General features: G+C 56.5%; 1 protein-coding gene across 1 annotated transcript in view; it reads left to right on the top strand.

The window, feature by feature from the left end:
• The window catches only part of Vav1 (vav guanine nucleotide exchange factor 1), a 35257-nt gene extending 20798 nt beyond the window's left edge, over positions 1-14459 (top strand). Inside the window, exons 9-27 of the mRNA XM_042697158.1 lie at positions 87-186; positions 976-1071; positions 1270-1338; positions 1456-1542; positions 1642-1727; positions 3297-3429; positions 3868-3977; positions 4798-4899; positions 5102-5199; positions 5481-5503; positions 5679-5724; positions 6993-7129; positions 7385-7450; positions 7736-7767; positions 8782-8898; positions 9609-9696; positions 10908-11022; positions 11516-11667; positions 14146-14459. Coding sequence (XP_042553092.1) covers positions 87-186; positions 976-1071; positions 1270-1338; positions 1456-1542; positions 1642-1727; positions 3297-3429; positions 3868-3977; positions 4798-4899; positions 5102-5199; positions 5481-5503; positions 5679-5724; positions 6993-7129; positions 7385-7450; positions 7736-7767; positions 8782-8898; positions 9609-9696; positions 10908-11022; positions 11516-11667; positions 14146-14199 — 1711 coding nt within the window. The 3' untranslated portion in view covers positions 14200-14459. The remainder of the gene's footprint in view (positions 1-86; positions 187-975; positions 1072-1269; positions 1339-1455; positions 1543-1641; positions 1728-3296; positions 3430-3867; positions 3978-4797; positions 4900-5101; positions 5200-5480; positions 5504-5678; positions 5725-6992; positions 7130-7384; positions 7451-7735; positions 7768-8781; positions 8899-9608; positions 9697-10907; positions 11023-11515; positions 11668-14145) is intronic.
• Positions 14460-19308: the final 4849 nt, after the last annotated feature.

The raw sequence follows: 19308 nt of genomic DNA, 5'->3' as shown, positions 1-19308 counted from the left end.
GGAAGGCATCTAGCTGGAGAGAACGAGGCCAGGACCGATGCCTAGAACTGCCTGGCCTTTCCCCGGGGCCGGTCCTCTCTCTGTAGGTTCCTTGTCTATGGACGCTACTGCAGCCAGGTAGAGTCGGCCAGCAAGCACCTGGAGCAGGTTACGGCAGCCAGAGAGGACGTGCAGATGAAGCTGGAGGTGAGGGCTGGCCTGCAGAGGTGTGTGTGTGGGGGGGGGTGGGGTCCTCCCTCTACTTCCAGGGCCCTGGGGGCTGCGGGAAGGAGATGGGTCTGCTTCCCAGGTTTTGGGGGCGGGGAGGGGGGGGAGAGCACCTGCCAGCCAAGTGGAGCGACAGGAATGGAGCACTGAGTGCTGAGCCCTGACCTCAGGCCAAAGTCCTCACCCTGAGCCCAACTTGGACACTAAGCGGAATACCAGCCTCTGGGCTGAGTTCCAGGTTTACCTTGAGTCCCTGAGCCTGGACAAACCCAGATTCCAGGGTGGGCTCCCATCTGAATGGAACCTCAACTTGGATCTGAGAGTCCAGTGGCAATAGGCAGGGGTAGGAGAAATGACAGCACTCCTTCCTTCCTTCCTTCCTTCCTTCCTTCCTTCCTTCCTTCCTTCCTTCCTCCCTTCTTCCTTTCCTCCCTCCCTCCTTTCCTTCCTTCCTTCCTTCCTACATCTGTTCTTGACACATAGCCCAAGTTAGCCTTGAACCCACGATCTTCCCACCTTCCAAGTGCTGAGATTACAGGCATGTACCACCATGCCCAACCCCAATGGATATTAAACTACCTCCTTAACCCACTACATCCTTACTTCTTTGTCTCCTTGTGGGGAGATAGGGTGACTGTGGGCTCTGGGCTCTGGGAGGGACAGGTGCCCACAGCTGGGTTGCGCTCTGTGCCCTCCTCCACTCCGGGCTCACCCTGGCCGCTGCCTTGCCCTGGGTCCCCAGCACCCGCGGTGTCTTCTGACCCACAGGAATGCTCTCAGCGGGCCAACAACGGTCGCTTCACCCTGCGGGATCTGCTGATGGTGCCCATGCAGCGAGTGCTCAAATACCACCTCCTCCTGCAGGTGCGGGCACTGGGGCACGCCTTTACACATTGACCTGTTGTGCCCATGGGGGGAGGTGGGGTGGGCATGGGGCTCTGGGGTGGGCACCGCATTGAGAGTGCCAGCCTCAGAGAGCAGGGCTGAAGGAGGACCTGGTGGGCCGGCATCCTTTGGAAGCCCTCTGCCCCAGGTGATGCCTGGCACCTCTGATTCTCCAAGGAGCTGGTGAAGCACACCCAGGACCTCACGGAGAAGGACAACCTGCGGCTGGCCCTGGATGCCATGAGGGTGAGCGGGTCATGCAGTGGTGGCCTCCGTGTGTGTGTGGGGGGGGGGGGAGGCGTGTCCTGGGTAATTTGTGTGTGTGTGTGTGTGTGTGCCAGGCTCACTGCTTCCCCCCCCCAGGACCTGGCACAGTGTGTGAATGAAGTCAAGAGGGACAACGAGACCCTGCGGCAAATCACCAACTTCCAGCTGTCCATTGAGAACCTGGTGAGGGCTGGGGCCAGCGGGGCGGGGGGTCACCGCGCCCAGAGCTTGGCTGGGCCCCTTCTGGGCAGCCCCTGGTCAGACCCCTGCCCTCCCGCGTAGGACCAGTCCCTGGCTAACTACGGTCGGCCCAAGATTGACGGGGAACTCAAGATCACCTCGGTGGAAAGGCGCTCCAAGACCGACAGGTGGGTGCGGCCAGCGGGGATCTGGCGTGGAGACTGCGTGGAGCCAGGTTTTTTTAGGCAAATGGGCGGGGTCAATGTAGATTAAAGGCGGGCCCTGGGAGGAGCCAGGGGCCTAGGAAAGTGGGCGGAGCCAACAGAGGCTGGAGGAGGAGCCTGGGTGTAGCCAGGCTCTTAGACGAGTGGGCGGAGCCAGGCTTAGACAGGCAGAGGCAGCCTAGATTGGAGGAGGAGCCTGGGCGGGACCAGAGAGGGGGAAATTAAGAAAAGGGGGCGGAGCCAGCCTAGATTGGAGGAGGAGCCTGGGCGGGACTAGGGGGGGCTAAGGAAGAGTGGGCGGAGCTAACAGATTGGAGGAGGAGCCTGGGCGGGACTGGGAGGGGCTAAGGAAGAGTGGGCGGAGCTAACAGATTGGAGGAGGAGCCTGGGTGGAGCCAGGGCCTAAGGGAAAATGGGCGGAGCCAGCACAGGTTGGAGGAAGGCCTTTTTGGGGCCAAGGCTGAACAATCATGGATTTGTGGGGGATCCTGGGTGGGTAAGGGGGGGGAATTTCTGGATAAAAGGATGTGGGGTGGTCGCAGGATCAGGAAGTGGAACATCGATGAACTCCCAGGTGTGCTCATCCAGGTGGCCAGGCCCGTGTGAATTGGGTGGGTGAGGTCAGGAGGAGCAGGTGCACAAGGCCCAGCTGGGAGGAGAAGAGGAGGAGGAGGAGGGGGAGGAGGAGGGGGGAGGAGGAGGGAGAGGAGGAGGAGGGGGAGGAGGAGGGAGAGGAGGAGGAGGAGGAGGAGAAGGGAAAAGAGGAGGAGGAGGAGGGGAGGAGGAGGGGGAGGAGGAGGAGGGGGAGGAGGAGGGGGAGGAGGAGGAGGGGGAGGAGGAGGGGGGAGGAGGAGGGGGGAGGAGGAGGGGAGAGGAGGAGGGAGAGGAGGAGGGAGAGGAGGAGGAGGAGGAGGGTGAGGAGGAGGGGGAGGAGGGGGAGGAGGAGGAGGGGGAGGAGGAGGGAGGGGAGGAGGAGGAGGAGGAGGAGGGAAAAGAGGAGGAGGAGGAGGAGGAGGGGAGGAGGAGGGGGAGGAGGAGGAGGGGGAGGAGGAGGGGGGAGGAGGGAGAGGAGGAGGAGGAGGAGGAGGAGGGGGAGGAGGAGGGAGAGGAGGAGGAGGAGGAGGGTGAGGAGGAGGGAGAGGAGGAGGAGGGGGAGGAGGAGGGAGGGGAGGAGGAGGAGGAGGAGGAGGGAAAAGAGGAGGAGGAGGAGGAGTAGGGGGAGGAGGAGGGGGGGAGGAGGAGGGGGGGAGGAGGAGGGGGGGAGGAGGAGGGAGAGGAGGAGGGGGGAGGAAGGGAGGAGGAGGGAGAGGAGGAGGGAGAGGAAGGGGAGGAGGAGGGAGAGGAGGAGGAGGAGGAGGAGAAGGGGAAAGAGGAGGAGGAGGAGGGGGAGGAGGAGGGGGGGAGGAGGAGGGGGAGGAGGAGGAGGGGGAGCAGCAGCGGGGGGCAGAGGGGGGCCGCAGAGCGGGCAGTGGGCGGGAGGGCGGGGCCAGGTGGGAGGGGCCAGGCCGGAACACCTGAGCCCCAGGCTTGTAGGTACGCCTTCCTGCTGGATAAAGCTCTGCTCCTCTGCAAACGCCGCGGGGATTCCTACGACCTCAAGGCCTCCCTGAACCTGCACAGCTTCCAGGTTCGGGACGACTCCTCGGGGGAGCGAGACAACAAAAAGGTGGGGGCCCAGGTCCAGGGGCCTGCCGGGGGCGGGATGGGGGGGTCCCTGGGTGAGTGTGCACCCCCTCCAACAAAAAACCCCAATCCTGCGTTCATGAATGCAATGAGCTCCATGGGTCTCTAGGCCCTGGAATTAAAATGAAATCAAGCAGACAGGGCTCCCTGTCACGCGGCACTTGGTTTTGTGGCCGTGACATCACGTACACAGGAAGGGCTGATGGGGGGGGGCACAGCGGACAGGGGCTATGAACAAGGACCATTGGTCAGGGCCTTCTCTGTGGAAGTGACTTGCCTTGATCTTGTCAACGGCAGGATATGGTAACTGTCCTCGATCTCTATAGTCAAAGAAGGGTCTTTAGGAGTGTTGGGCCTGCCCTCCACAGGGGTGGGGCCTTCAGTCTGAGCTCTGCCTCTCCCCCCACCCCCCCTTTTGCAGTGGACCCACATGTTTCTCCTGATCGAGGACCAAGGTGCCCAGGGCTACGAGCTGTTCTTCAAGACTCGGGAACTGAAGAAGAAATGGCTGGAGCAGTTTGAGATGGCCATGTGCGTGGCCCCGCCCCCCCTTCTCCCACCACCCTATCACTGTGTTCTAGTCCTTGCTCTGCTCCACCATGGGGCCACTCAGAATTTTAGTTTTCACATCTCAAGACTACAGCATCAGAGGTTGCACAAGACAGCCGTCAGCCTGGAACTGGGGTTTGAACTCAGAACCTGAGCACTGTCCCTTAGCTTTTTTTTCTGCTCAAGGCTGGAGCTCTACCACTTGAACCACAGCGCCACAGCGCCAATTCTGTTTTTTTTTTGGTGGTTCATTGGAGATAAGAGTCTCGTGGACTTTCCTACCCTGGCCTGCCTTTGAACCACAATTCTCAGATCTGGGTCTCCTGAGCAGCTAGGATTACAGGCATGAGCCACCGGTGCCTGGATGCCTCTATCTTCTTTTGCTCCTTCTCCATCTTTCCCTTCCCTTCCTCTTTCTCCTCCTCTTCTCCCTTCTCCTTTTCTTCCTACTCCTCCTCTAGCTCTTCTTTCTCCTACTCCAGGCAAAATTTATTCAACAGAAACCCCCAAACCATTACATAATATACAATTCCATCATACTTAATAAACTCACACTATACACTTGTCGTCTTTCAGCTCCAAAACCTTCCTGTCATCCCCAAAAGGACCACCCGCTTCCTTCCCCCCTTCCCTCAGCTTCCTCTCTTTGAAGTTGCCTAAGCATCTCCAGCAGCAGGGTTGGGGCAGGCCCCCCGGGGGGGGGCCCAGTGTGTACTGTGTGACTTGAGGAACAGCACCCCACGCCATGCTATGTGGCCATGGTGGAGAGCAGAGAATCATAGCTTTGCTTTTTCTCCCCCAGCTCCAACATCTACCCAGAGAACGCCACCGCCAATGGGCACGATTTCCAGATGTTTTCCTTTGAGGAGACCACATCTTGCAAGGCCTGCCAGATGCTGCTGAGGTCCGTGTGTATGCTGGGGGCGGGGATGCTGGACGTCCCCAGGCCTGGGGAGCCCCCCCCCTTTAGAGACACCTCTTATCCATACTTTGTTCTGAGAGACGGGAGTCCTGATCGCTCTCCTAAGGGGACCCTCCCCTCCCCAGGGATGGTGGGTATGGCGATCCAGGCCTCTAACTCTCCTTTGTGCTCCTCGATATTTCAGGGGTACCTTCTATCAGGGCTACCGCTGTCATCGGTGCCGGGCTCCTGCTCACAAGGAGTGTCTGGGACGCGTCCCTCCGTGTGGCCGCCATGGGCAAGGTATGGGGCAGGGAGCATGGCAGGGGCGTGGAGGTGTGGCCTGGCTGAAGGGGGCGTGGCAGGGGCGTGACTGCGTGGTGGGCGTGGCTTTGTGGAGGGTGTGGCGCAAGGGCGTGGCGCAAGGGGGCGTGGCAGGGGCGTGACTGCGTGGTGGGCGTGGCTTTGTGGAGGGGTGTGATGCGAGGGGGCGTGGCGCAAGGGGGCGTGGCGTGGTGGGGGTGGGGGAGCTGCTCCCTGGAGAACCCCACCTAAGCTGTCTTCTCCTCTCCCTTCCCCCCCAGATTTGGCCGGAACCATGAAGAAAGTAAGAGCCCAGGAGCTTCTCTTGCTCTGTGGGAGGCGCCCAGAGGTGCCATCCAGGGGCACTGCGCTTTGCTGGGCGGGGAGGGTCAGCATGGGGGTGAGAGGTGGGAGGGCTTGGGTGTCCAGTGCGCCTGCGCACTGCCTCCATCTGTGTCTGTCTGTGTCTGTCTCTCCAGGACAAGCCACACCGCAGGGCGCAGGACAAGAAGAGGAACGAGCTGGGTGAGTGCACAGGCCACAGGGGCGCGAGGAGCCGGGGCTCCTGGGCTACTGTCCCAGATCCCAAAGGGAGTTAGAAAACCATGAACTTCCAGCCGGGTGCTGGTGGCTCACACCTGTAATCCCAGCGACTCAGGAAGCTGAGATCCAGGGGGCATCATGGTTGGAAGCCAGCCTGGGCAGGAAAGCCTGTGAGACTCATCTGCTACAAATCACAAAAAAACCAACCCTGAAGTAGTGTTGTGGTTCAAGTGGTAGAGCACCAGCCTTGAGTACAAAACTTTAGGGGCAGCGGCCAGGCCCTGGGTTCAAGCACACACACACAGGATTTTAGCCAGGCCTACTCCACGTGGGGGGTAGAAAATGACACACAGGAGGGCCAATCCAGGATTTGAAAACCCCCAGGGGCAGCCACCATCTGTCATATGTTAAGGTATTTTATAGAACAGCTTTTTCTCTGCCACACACACATACATATACACTGCCAAGGAGAAATCAGACCCACACAACTGTGCCTCACTCTCCCGGAGTTCCCAGGCTGCTAGGGAGAGACAGATGCTGCTTTTAAATCATCTTGCTTGTGTTGGCAGATATACAGGGTGTCTGGGGCATAAAACTGGGGAGATGGATACATTGAAGCATTCAAGGAAGGCTTCCCGGAGGAGATAGTAGTGATTTGAAAGAACCTTAATCCTCCTGCTCTGTCACACAGACTACATTTCCCATGGTTGGCAGGCACTTGTAGCTGGTGGCTGCTGTTGAACAGAATGAGTTTGAAGTCTGAACATCAGAAAGTTTTAGAAGCTAATAATGCCCATTCTGCCTCCCAGACTGGACCATTGTCTAACTTTGGCAATTGATTTTGCCTGTCCTATAAATCAAATCATACAAATCATATCCAATTTCTTGTACTCAATCTACGGGCAATGAAATTTGCTAGTGGGCTTGCTCGTTCTTTTTCATTGCTGCATAGTACTCTGCAGCATGGTTGATGTTGGTTTTTGGCTATTGCCAATAGAGTTGCTCTGGACATTCTTGCTGCTGACGTTCGAAGGGCCAGCTTGCATCTATCTACTAGAGTGGGATTTCTTTGCTCTGGGCTGGTTGTGTGACTAGCTTTAGTAAATAACAGCCAAGAAGAGTTCTAGTTGCTCCTTGTCCTCATCAACACTTGATATTGTTGGTGGAGTTTTAACCTCTTTTGCTGGGTTTGCAAGTCCTCGACTTCTGGCCGCCCTCCCTCCCCTGCTTTCCCCCTCCCCATCCCACAGGTCTGCCGAAGATGGAGGTGTTCCAGGAGTACTATGGCCTTCCTCCGCCCCCTGGAGCTTTTGGACCGTTTTTACGGCTCAACCTTGGTGATATTGTGGAGCTCACCAAGGCTGAGGCTGAGCAGAACTGGTGGGAGGTACGATGGTGGACAGGGGCATGGCATTGGGATGGTGGGCATGAGGTGGGGTGCAGGAGGCCCAGGCTCTAGGGGAGGCATCTGGGAGAAGGGAGGGGAGGCTTGGTAGGACTCTGGGCCATCCACTGTGATGGAGAGAAAGAGAGACAGAGACACAGGGAGGGAGAAGGAAAGAGAGAGAGATGGAAGGAGATAGAGGACGAGGGAGGGAGGGTCCTGCAATGTCCACTGGTGTCTTTCTTCCCCGGGCTTCAGGGCAGGAACACGGCCAGCAATGAAGTGGGCTGGTTTCCCTGTAACAGAGTCAAACCCTACGTGCATGTGAGTGTAGGGGAGGGGGGTCCCGGGGCCCCAGGGATGTGTGCAGGCCGAGCCCGGGGCCACAGGGAGGTGGTGGGCAGGCTGAGGAGCCCCGCTGGGCCGCATCCACCCCATGCCCCGCTTTACCAGGTTGCATCTCCACTCAGGGCTTGGGGCCTGGCCTGCCCTGAGCTCCTTCCCATGGGCTCCCTCCCTCCTCCCCGGGAAAAGTGGGGGCCAGGAGCTGGGCCATGCCCGCTTCACCTGACTCCATGAGTCCACCTCCATCTCCCCTTGCGTTCCTAGGGGCCCCCTCAGGACCTGACGGTGCATCTCTGGTGAGTAGAACCTTCCTCTCTGCCCCCTCCCCCTCCCCCCTCTGCCCTTCCTCCCGTCCTCCCCTCTCCCTCCTCTCCTCTCTATATTTAATTATACAGTTGTATGTTACATATAAGCATATTTTATATCTAACGTATCTAATTGGAACATTACCCTATTATTCCATCTACTGTATCTACTCTATAACACAGCCGATGGAATACGATCATTATCCATATATGTTAGATATAATCACCCATGGTGCCAGGTTTTAAATATGGTCTCACAGACTCTCACATAAATGAATATTCACCACCACAAACCCAGTCAGGTGTACATTTCTCTCAGTATTACCTACATACGTTTACCATAGAGTACAGAATGCTCTAGAACATTCCATCATGCCTAAAGCCCCCCTCCCTCCCTGCCCCCCCATCACCCATCTACCCCCCAGCCCCAGTCCCCCAGGTCTACTCCTTGTCTGCATTCTCTATTCTAGAAGTTTCTTCTCCTCAGAGCCCCACACCGTGGGTCTTCTGCGGCTGCTCCCCGCACTGAGCGGTGGCCCCCCAGGCCCCTCCACATGAGTGTGGTCACTGCCTCACCCCTTCCACGGCTGAGCTTTTATTTTCTTGGATCGTGTGTGTGTGCGTGTGTGTGTGTGTGTGTGTGTGTGTGTGTGTGCGTGCGTGCCAATCCTGGGGCCTGGGCACCGTCCCTGAGCTTTTCTGCTGAAGGCTGGTGCTCTCCTACTTGAGCCACCGCTCCACGTCTGGCTATTTTGGTACTTCAGTGGAGCTAAGAGTCTCATGGACTCTCCTGCCCTGGCTGGCTTTGAACCCAGACCCCGGAGTAGCTAGGATGACAGGTGTGAGCACCAGTGGCCCGCTCTTTATTGCTTCTTTCCCCTGATGGCTGGGGATTTTAGCTCCCTGGTGAGTCTGCCCCAGGGCTCCCTTCTCCCTGCCTGGCCCCACTTCTGGGGGACCCTGGTGCCCCCCCCCCACGGGCCACCACCACGGGCTGTCTCGCAGGTATGCTGGGCCCATGGAGCGCGCGGGGGCCGAGGGCATCCTAACCAACCGCTCCGACGGGACCTACCTGGTGCGGCAGAGGGTGAAGGACACGGCCGAGTTTGCCATCAGCATCAAGTGAGCCCCCCTCCCTCCTGCCCCACCCCCTCCCCCACCCCACCCCCCAGGGCCTGAAGCAGCTCCCCCCGCCATGTGCTCGGACCGCAGTGCAGCCGGGCGGGCACTCTGATCCTGCTTGCTAACGTCATCTTTTTGTGGCAGTCCTGGGGTTTGAACTTGGAGCCTGGGTGCTGTTTCTTGAGCTTTTTTTCACTCATGCTTGGTGCTCTACCCCTTGAGCCACAGCTCCACTTTTGGCTTTGTGTGTGTGGGGGGGGGTTATTGGAGATAAGAGTCTCATGGACTTTCTTCCCCGGGCTGGCTTTGAACCACGATCCTCAGACCTCAGCCTCCTGAGTAGCTGGGATGACAGGCGGGAGCCATCTAAAGCTACATCGTTTAGGGTCCCCATTGTCTGTGTCTCCACCCGGCTCTGCTCACTAAGTTCAACCAGCCTCTCACCCAGCCTGCAAGCAGGGAATGCGGGCAAGGGGGGCCTAGTTGGGAGGATGAAGGTTTAGGGGAGCCCGGGAGGCCCCAGGGGAGGGCAGGTCCTGGCACAGCCCCAGAGTCAGGGGTCCCAGGGTCACCCCTTTGCTGAGGGTACCCAGATTGCTTCTCCGTGGTTGGGAACTGACCCTGAGGCAAGCCCGGTCCCAGGCTCGGGGTGCTCTCACGCAGTCAGCCTTAGGGTACACTCATGTACCCCCACCCTCTCCGCGGGTCAGGTACAACGTGGAGGTCAAGCATATTAAAATCATGACGTCAGAAGGACTCTACCGAATCACCGAGAAGAAGGCCTTCCGGGGGGTTCCGGTAAGGCCTCCTCCCCCACCCCAGCCGCCCTGTCCACAGCAGAGCAGCCCTTCCCGGCAGCGAGGCCCGAAGGCTGTACACTTCCTCTCTATCTCTCTTTCTCCTTTTCAGAAGTACTGGGCTTGAACTTAGGACCTCACACTTGATAGGCAGATGTCCTATTGCTTGAGCCACGCCCTCAGCCCATTTTGTTCCAGTTGTTTCTTCGAGATGGGGACTTACTTTTTATTTTACTTTATTATTATTATTATTATTTTTCCCTAGAGCAGTCTGGACCTTGATCCTCCTATTTGTATTCTCTAATGACTTTCCTCCTCCTCCCCCTCTTTCCCCTCCTCCTCCTTCTCCTCCTCCTCTCCTCCTCCTTCTCCTCCTCCTCCTCGTCGTCGTCTTCTTCTTCTTCTTCTTCTTCTTCTTCTTCTTCTTCTTCTTCTTCTTTCTCCTCCTCCTCCTCTTCTTCTTCCTCCTCCTCCTCTTCCTCTTCCTCCTCTTCTTCCTCTTCTTTCTCCTCCAAATCTCAGGGTATTTTGTACTATGCAACATCCCACTAATTTTGCTTTGTCTGGTAGTCTTCTTGTTATTAGAGTCAGTCTGACCGCTGGTAGAAGGAAATATTCACGGGGGCTGGGGTGGGATTTGAACGCAGATCCCAGGGGCCATTCTGCAGGTATGGCAATCCCTTGTGCCCCGGGCAGCACTGCTCCATGATCCCTGTCCAGCTGAGGGGCAGGGATCATGGTCTCTGTGTGACTCAGTTTCCATGGCGGAGGGCAGATCGTGAATACATTCACTGCGAGGTTTTGTCAAGGCGAGCGCTCTACCATTTTTGAGCCACAGCGCCACTTCCGGTTTTCTGATGGTTAATTGGAGAGAAGAGTCTCATGGCCCTTCCTGCCCAGGCTGGCTTTGAACCACGATCCTCAGATCAGCCTCCTGAGTAGCTGGGATTACAGGCGTGAGCCACCGGCGCCCGGCCGGCCTGGGCTTTTTCGGAGGTGAAGGACGCATCACCGGCCCTCTGGGCAGCCATGAGCAGCTTCATTTCTGTGATGAACAATTTGGCGAGCCACCCTGGCTCTCTTTCCCCATCACTCCATCCTGACCGAGCTAGGGGATGAGCTCCGGGTGGCAAGGGGCATTCAAGGGAACGCTGGGGAAGGGGAGGGGGCTGCCCGCCTCAGTCACAGCTGGTCACAGCGCTTCCTTTGTAGGAGCTGGTGGAATTCTACCAGCAGAATTCCCTCAAGGACTGCTTCAAGTCGCTGGACACCACCCTACAGTTCCCCTACAAGGAGCCGGAGAGGAGGGCCATCAGCAAGACGCCGGGTAGGGGGTGCAGCCAGGGTCAGGCCTGGGTCCTGCCGGGGTCTACAATGGCGTGTGTGGGGGGGAGGATTCTGGGGTGGTGAAGTGTCTGTACCCCCCTTTTGGTACTTTGCAGACTCCCTTGCTTGAATGGAAGATGGGGCAGAGGTCCCTTGGCTATTAGGAGCAGAGCGGGGCTGAGGAGGTCTCTAGCTGTACTTTTTAGCCCTTTTCTTCTTTTGGTGCTGGTCCTGGGGCCTGAACTCTGGGCCTGGGCGCTGTCCCTGAGCTCTTCAGCTCAAGGGGAGCACTCTACCTCTTGAGCCACAGCACCACTTCCGGTTTTCCGAGTGGTTTATTGGAGATCAGAGTCTCACCGACTTTCCTGCCCGAGTGGCTGGCTTTGAACCGCGATCCTCAGATCTCAGCCTCCTGAGAGGCCAGGATTACAGGCGTGAGCCATGGTGCCCGGCTTGGTTTGACTCTCACCCCTCTCTGCCTTCTCCTCGGACAGCCGGAAGCGCCAAGTATTTTGGCACCGCGAAAGCCCGCTACGACTTCTGTGCCCGGGACCGGTCGGAGCTGTCCCTGAAGGAGGGTGACGTCATAAAGATCCTGAGCAAGAAGGGACAGCAGGGCTGGTGGCGAGGGGAGATCTATGGCCGGGTGAGGCGCTGGGCCAGGGCCGCCCAAGGGGCTGAGGAAGGGGAGGAGCCATGCGCAGTTCCAAGAGAGAAACGGACATGACGATTTCTAGTTTTCGGTGGTGGGTGCTGGGTAGCCCAGGCTGGTGCTCTACCACTGGAGCCACAGCTCCGTGTCTCCCTTTCTGTTGGTTCATTGGAGATAAGAGTCTCTTAGACATTTCTGCCCAGGGCTGGCTTTGAACCCTGCTCTAACAGATCTCAGCCTCCTGATTAGCTAGGATGACCGGTATGAGCCACGGGCACCCTTGATGTTTTCAACCTACAGTTATTTCTTGAGCACCTCCTTATGCACCAGGCATCTGCTGGTGGAGGAGGAGACAAAGACACTTGAGGAACAATCGGTGTCTTTGTGAAACTCTGGGTCTCATGAGTTGAAGGTCAAGGTGGAGATGGGGCGGACGGGGCCCCACAGAGACCCTGACCCAACCTAGGAGCAGGTCAGGTGGACTTCTGTGAAGAATAAAGTTAGCTGGGCCAAAAGGTCATACCTAGCACATGCAAAGGCCCTGGGGCGAGAGAATTTCGGGCATGTCTGGGGCACACAGAGGCAGGGGTGAGCGTCCACTCTTCACTGCAGAATGGCTAGTGTGTGCGGCAGTGTTTGGTGCACAGTAAGTTTTTATTGAATGCTCACTAAAGCTTGAGGGAAGATCCCACCGGGGACCAATAACTGACTTGCTACAAGTCAGACTGTAAGTAGACCAGGCTCTTCAGATCAGCTTGCTGCTGATGGCTTCCCATGTGTGTTACATCTATGTTGAGAACCTTTTTTTTTTTTTAATTTAAAGAAAATGTGAGTTGGGAAGGTGGCTCAGCGGTAGAGTGCTTGCCTAGCATGCATGAAGCCCTGGGTTCCATTCCTCAGGACCACATACAGAGAAAAGGCTGAAAGTGGCACTGTGGCTCAAGTGGTAGAGGGCTAGCCTTGAGCCAAAGAAGCTCAGGGACAGCGCCCAGGCCCTGAGTTCAAGCCCCATGACTGGCAAAAAAAGAAAAAAACAACAAAAAGAAAATGTGACTCTATGTGTGTGTGTGTGTGTGTGTGTGTGTGTGTGTGCATGTGTGCGCATGCATGTACTGGTACCAGGGCTTGAACTCATGGCCAAGGCTAGCGTTCTTCCATTTGAGCCATAACTCCACTTGTGGAGAACCATTTTAGGAAAGAAAGTTCCATCCACCGAGGAGCTCGCAGCTGCTAGAATCCTCCCATGTGTGAATGGAGCCTCAGAAATGTCTGCGTGGGACTCGTGCTGGGCCGGGGGGGGGGGGGGGGGGGGTGGGGAGGGTGTACAGGAAAACCAAAACCGGCCTGAGCGATTGCTCCAATGGGCAGATTTGTAAGCACGTTGGAGGTGAATCTAGTGAGGAGTGGAGATAATGAGGGTTGAAAATGCTTGTGGAGGTTATAGAAGGTTCTAGACTGTTCAGAATGCATTACATAGCCATCTACCTTTCTATCCATCATCCATCCATCCATCCATCCATCCATCCATCATCCATCCACCATCCACATCTATCCTTCATCTACTCAACTACCCATCCATCCCTCCATCCATCCATCCATCATCCATCCATCCCTCCATCCATCATCCATCCATCATCCATCCATCCCTCCATCCATCATCCATCCATCCATCCATCAATCCATCCATCCATCATCCATCCATCCATCCATCCATCCATCCATCCATCCCTCCATCCATCATCCATCCATCCATCCATCAATCCATCCATCCAGCATCCATCCATCCATCCATCCATCCATCCATCATCCATCCATCCATCCCTCCATCCCTCCATCCATCCATCCACTCATCCATCTGCCATCCATTATTGACAATCTATCCTCTATCCACCATCCATCCATCCATCCATCCATCCATCCATCATTCATTCATGTACCGACCCATCCACCTATCCATCTCTCCATCCATCATGCATCTACTCACCCATCCATCCACCCACTCATTATCCACTTGTTCACCAACCCATCCATCTACCCATCATCACCACCCACCACGTGTGCACCCACTAGTCTATGCATGCACAGCTCCCCCCCCCCCCACCAGCTAGGCATGCTTCCCTCTATCCATTCCATACACAGTTGTGAAGTACCGACCATGTGCCAGCCATTGCTCTGGCCTGTGGGATCCAGGGGTGAGAAAGACAAGAGACCCTGGGTTCGATTCCCAGCACAGCAAAATGTTGCTGTCAGAAGAAGAAAAAAGGAGAAGGAGGAGAAAAGAAGATGAAGAATGAAGGAGGAGGAGGAGGAGGAGAGGGAGGAGGCAGCTCAGAGTGTGCATGGGGCTCATCCTTGTGGATGTTCAGACAGTGTATTTTCTAGGGGTAGAATTAAGAATGGCATGTGCAAAGGTCCTGGGGCAGGAGGGAGGTGTGCTGAGGTGTCCCTGATGAATCCATCTTCTCTTTCCAGGTGGGTTGGTTTCCTTCTAATTATGTGGAGGAAGATTATTCTGAATACTGCTGAGCCCAGCTGTTCTGGCGACAGGAGAGACTGAGGGGCCGGAGCCCAGGATGTGGGGGGCGGGCCAGGGGCCGAGACAGGTCCCCTCCCCCCTGCCGGGGGACTTTCTGCATGGACTGTGGAGGGGCAGTGTCCCGTCCCGCTGGCAGGGGCTGCAGACACCATGCCGTGTGCGGTTAATTTATAACACACTCATTGCCTCTTGGGGCCTCCAAGGAGGGGGTCTGGGGGCTTTCACTTTAATAAAACGATGGCTGTGGGGACCAGGTGTGTCCCGGACGTGCAGGACTGGCAGGGGGTGTGATGGGGTGCAGTGAGGTCCCATTCCGAGGCGCCAATGTCACCCACAGACCCAGGCCGCGACCATGTCCTGCTCACTGGCGTCTTTCTACAACAGCAGTGAATATTCCCATCCCCCCTTCTTTCCCGAGTCCATGGACTGATGTGGAAAAGCTCAGGGATGGTGCTTCACCTCTTGAGCCATGTCCCTAGCCTGGCTCTTTGCTGGTTTATTGGAAATAAAGAGTCTCAAGGACTTTTCTGCCCCGGCTGGCCTCAAACCTCAATCCTCTAGATCTTGGCCTCCTGAGTAGCCAGGATGACAGGCGGGAGCCACGGGCGCCTGGCGAACACTGGCTTTTCTTTCCCTGCCCTGGGCAAACCGCACACCCTGGATGCTGCCTGGGGTGGTGATTCGTTAGTGGAGACTTTCTCTTCTCCAGTTGTCCTGGTTTGGATGGTAAATCACATCTGGTCTTGGGCTGTTCCCTTCAGATCTCATGGCACAGATGTCAGAGGGTGCTGTTCGTCTGGGAAGGGACCCAAGGAAGCGACTGGAAGGGACGCACCAGGCAGGAGGGGCTGAGCCAGTGGCCAGAGATGACAGGGGCTGTGCACACGGGTCCTCTGTGCCGGGGGAGGGTGATGATGGATTACTCTCCCCCTCTCCCAGGTGGGCAGCGTGGCTCAGACCCGGCATCCCAGCTACTCAGGAGGCTGAGATCTGAGGATCACGGTTCGAAGCCAGCCCGGGCAGGACTGTGTGACTCTTAGCTCCAGTAAACCACCGGAAAACCAGAAGTGGCGCTGTGGCTCAAGTGGTGGAGCGCTCGCCTTGACCAAAAGACAGGGCCAGGGCCCTGGCCCTGAGTTCGAGTCCATACGGGCACAAAACTAAGTAGAGGTGACCTCATGGCACACTATTTGAACCTCTGTTGGTGGGGTCACCTGGGGCAAAGCACAGCAGAGCTGTGTGGATCTTCTAGGCCCTGGGTGTAGGGGTGGCCTGGAGGACCCCATTTGGATGTGGGTTGGTTTGTAGACCAGGGATCTGGGGCTGGGGGGGGGGGTCCCCATTCCCCCAGAGGGTCCCTCTCTCCTGTCTCCTTCCCACTGGAGAACCCAGCTTAGCTTTGCTGTCAGAGAAGCTGACTCAGGCTGAGTTTTTCTGCATATATATATATATGTATATATATATATATATATATATATATACATATATATTATTTATGCCCAGACTTCTTCTCCTCCCTCTCCTCCTCCTCCTCCTCCTCTGCCGCCGCCACCTCTTCTTCTTCTTCCTCCTCCTCCTCCTCCTCCTCCTCCTCCTTCTCCTTCTCCTTCTTCTTCTTCTTCTATAATAGATTTGATTTTACCCTTTGTGCTGAAGCCAGGAGCCAGTGACTCATCCCTATCTTCCTGCCTACCTCAGGATGCTGACATCTGGAGGATCCCAGTTCAAAACCAGCCTGGGCAGAAAAACTCTAAAGAGACACTTTGCTCCAGGGAGCCAACTGAAAGCCAGACGCGGAGGCGTGGCTTAAGTGGTACAGCACCAGCCTTGAGCAAAAAAAAAGCCAAGCTGGAGGGTGAGGCCCTGAGTTCAAGCCCCAGGAGTGGCACAAAGGAAAAAAAAATACGGTAAAAATCATATTTGACCACACAGTTTGGCAGCATCAAGACTAAGGCTATGGAACCGTGAACTTTCTAGAAGCATCTGCTAATACAAACACTGGGATTCACCCATTAAACAATTCCACCCCCCACCTCCCCCACGGGTCTCCGGGCAGCCATTCTCTGCCCAGATTCTCATTTGGCCTCTTTTAGGGTTTAAATTTTTTATGCTCAAAAAGTCAAGAGTCAGATTCTGTAAATAGAACTTTTGAAATTCAAAAAGCCAAGAAGTTACTTTCTTAGCAATTCTCTTTCAGAGAATAAATTTTACCAAGCAAAGAAGAAGAAGATGAAGGAGGAGGAGGAAGGAAGGGAGGGGAAGGGGGGAGGAGGAGGAGGAGGAGGAGGAAGAGGAGGAGGAGGAGGAGGAGGAGGAGGAGGAGGAGGAGGAGTGCTGTGAAGGCTTCAGACATCAGTCAGTTCATTTGGAGAAAAATAATTAGAAATACCCGCTAATAATTGAAGGCATGGCCTGCTGTGCGGACCGCGGAGCCCCGCGGGGTTACCATGGTGAGCACTTCACTGCGCATTATTTAATTTGATATTTTTAAAAACCAGCTTTGCAGCCCAGACTCCAGGGAGAGCTGTGGGTCAGATCTCATCCCTGTAAAAGAATGAGCTAAAAGGTTTTAGAAGCCACAGTGTCTTCTGGGACAAGAGGAAGAAGATACAGAGGCTGGCCAGGTGTTGGTGGCTCACGCCTGTCATCCTAGCTACTCAGGAGGCTGAGATCTGAGGATCGTGGTTCAAAGCCAGCCCAGGCAGGAAAGTTCAGGAGACTCTTATCTCCAATGAACCACCAGAAAACCGGAAGTGGCGCTGTGGTTCAAGTGGTAGAGCGCTCACCTTGAGCTGAAGAGCTGAGGGACAGCGCCCAGGCCCAGAGTTCAAGCCCCATAACTGACAATAATAATAATAATAAATAATAATAATAATGTGTAGGGGCTGGCAGGGACTCTGGCTTTTCCTGGCCCTCTTGCTAGCTCCAGGCCAAGCTCCTGACTAGATGTAAGTCCCATCCAGGAGCTTGCCACGTCCAAGCAGCTGGGTTCTGGGGAGCATGAGGACGGATATGGGGGTGACAGGCATGGAAGGTGTTGGCAGCCACCTGAGGCTCGGTTTTGCTGCTGTAACAAGTGAGCCCTCAGCTCAGTGTCTTTCCCACCATCCCATGCACAGGCTTCAGCTCTGTAGGGAAGAAGTTTCTAGAAGGAGAGGCTCAGAAGAAGTGTTGTTGGAGACACATGCCAGGCCGAGGGCAGAAGGAGAAGAGGAGGGTCAGCCCCTGACCCTGGGCCTTCTTGTTGGAGCCTGCCCCGCCCCTTGTGGCACCTCATTGGCCAAAAGGATGTCATGTGACCACAAGTGACAACAGCGAGGCCGGGGTGATGGGTAATTGGCACAATGCCAGCTGCTGGTGACATTTGTTTGTTGTTCGCTGTCCTGGGGCCTGAACTCAGGGCTTGCGCTCTGTCCCTCAGCTTCTTCTCTCAAGGTTGGTGCTCTGCCACTGGAGCCACAGCTCCACTTGTGGCTTTTTGGTGGTTCACTGGAGATCAGAGTCTCACAGACTTTCTGGCTCGGGCTGGCTTGGGACCATGATCCTGAGATCTCAAGCCGCTGAGTAGCTAGGATTACAGGCGTGATTACTGGTGCCCAGCGCGCTTGTTTATTGATTCTTACTAGCATCGGTGATAAAGTAAATGACCCCAGTTACTGTGGGCTAAATCATGTGTTACTAGAATACCCTTAGTGCAGTCCTGATGCCCAGAGCCTGGGTTCCAGGTAAAGGGAGGCCCGGTAGGGAGAGGCTGGGCACAAGTGTGGGGACACAGCCCAGGAGAGGTGCGCAGAGCCCCTCCCCCTCCCAGCCTCCACCCCGCCGCACACCCAGCCTTCCTTTGTTTTCATCAGGTGGGGTTTTGCTATGTCGCCCAGGCTGGCCTGGAACTCCTGGTTATCCTGCGTTTGCCTGCCCAGAAGAGGGCTGTCAGGTGGACCACGGCACCTGGCAAGAGACAATATGCACACATGTGCACTCTCGCACGCACACATGCACACACCACACCCTCAGAGTGCCTCCTGCCAGCACAGCAGCGGATCCTCTATATAGTCCTTCCTTCCTTCCTTCCTTTTTATTTTGCTGGTCCTGGGGCTTGAACTCAGGGCCTGGGCACTGTCCCTGAGCCTCTGTGCTCAAGGCTAGTGCTCTACTACTTGAACCACAATGCCACTTCAGGCTTTTTCTGAGTAGTTTATTGGAGATGAGAGTCTCACAGACTTTCCTGCCCTGGCTGGCTTTGAACTATGATCCTCAGATCTCAGCCTCCTGAGTAGCTAGGACAGACATCCTTAAAGACTCACCTTCTACAGCCTGCTGTATGAGATCATGTAGATACAGACTTGAAACACAGACGGACAGACAGACAGATGGACGGACAGACAGACCAACGACTGTCTCCTGGGATCCAGGGGGACATTGATTAAACCAGGCAAAGCTGACAGCAGCAGGTGGACCAGCCTCAAATGAAGGCCGCGCCTGCCCCCTGGTGGACAATTCCAGTAGTGACCTGCCCTAAACTTTAGGGACAGTGCCACTATCCCTAAACTTGACCCGCAAACTCGTGGAATTTTCTGATGGAACCCCAGGCCCCGGATGGAGTCGGCGCGGAGCCAGGGCCTGCACCCCGGGACAGGACGAGGAGCGCCGCCGCCCGGCCCCGCCGTCCCCCGGGCGCCCGCGCGTAGGCCTGGGCGGCGCGGGCGTGGGGAGGAGGGGAAACGCGCGGCGCCAGCCCGCGGCCGCCACTGCCACCCAGCGGCCGCGGCGGGCACTGCACCCGCGCCGCTCCTGGAAGGTCTGGCGGTGTTGGTTGTATTTGCTTTTTTGCTTATTTTCTCCTTGCGGGCAGCTGACATCTCCACCACACCCCGCACCGGGACTGGAAGAGAAGAGCCGCACACAGCGGGAAGTTAGGGTGTATTTGAACCCTGGCGCAGGCTCTGGGCGTGGGGCTTGAACTCAGGGCTTCCTGAGCTTTTGTGCTCCAGGCTGGTGCTCTACCGCCTGAGCCACGGCTCCACTTTTGGCTCTTTGTGGTCCACTGGGGGGAGAAAGAGTCTCACTGACATTCCTTCCCGGGCTGGTTTTGAAGCACG

Source organism: Dipodomys spectabilis, unplaced genomic scaffold (genome assembly GCF_019054845.1).
Source record: "Dipodomys spectabilis isolate Male_0828 unplaced genomic scaffold, ASM1905484v1 ptg000215l, whole genome shotgun sequence".
Taxonomy (NCBI): domain Eukaryota; kingdom Metazoa; phylum Chordata; class Mammalia; order Rodentia; family Heteromyidae; genus Dipodomys; species Dipodomys spectabilis.
The sequence above is the reverse complement of the archived record's forward strand: the minus strand, read 5'-3'. Positions and strand labels throughout refer to the sequence as shown.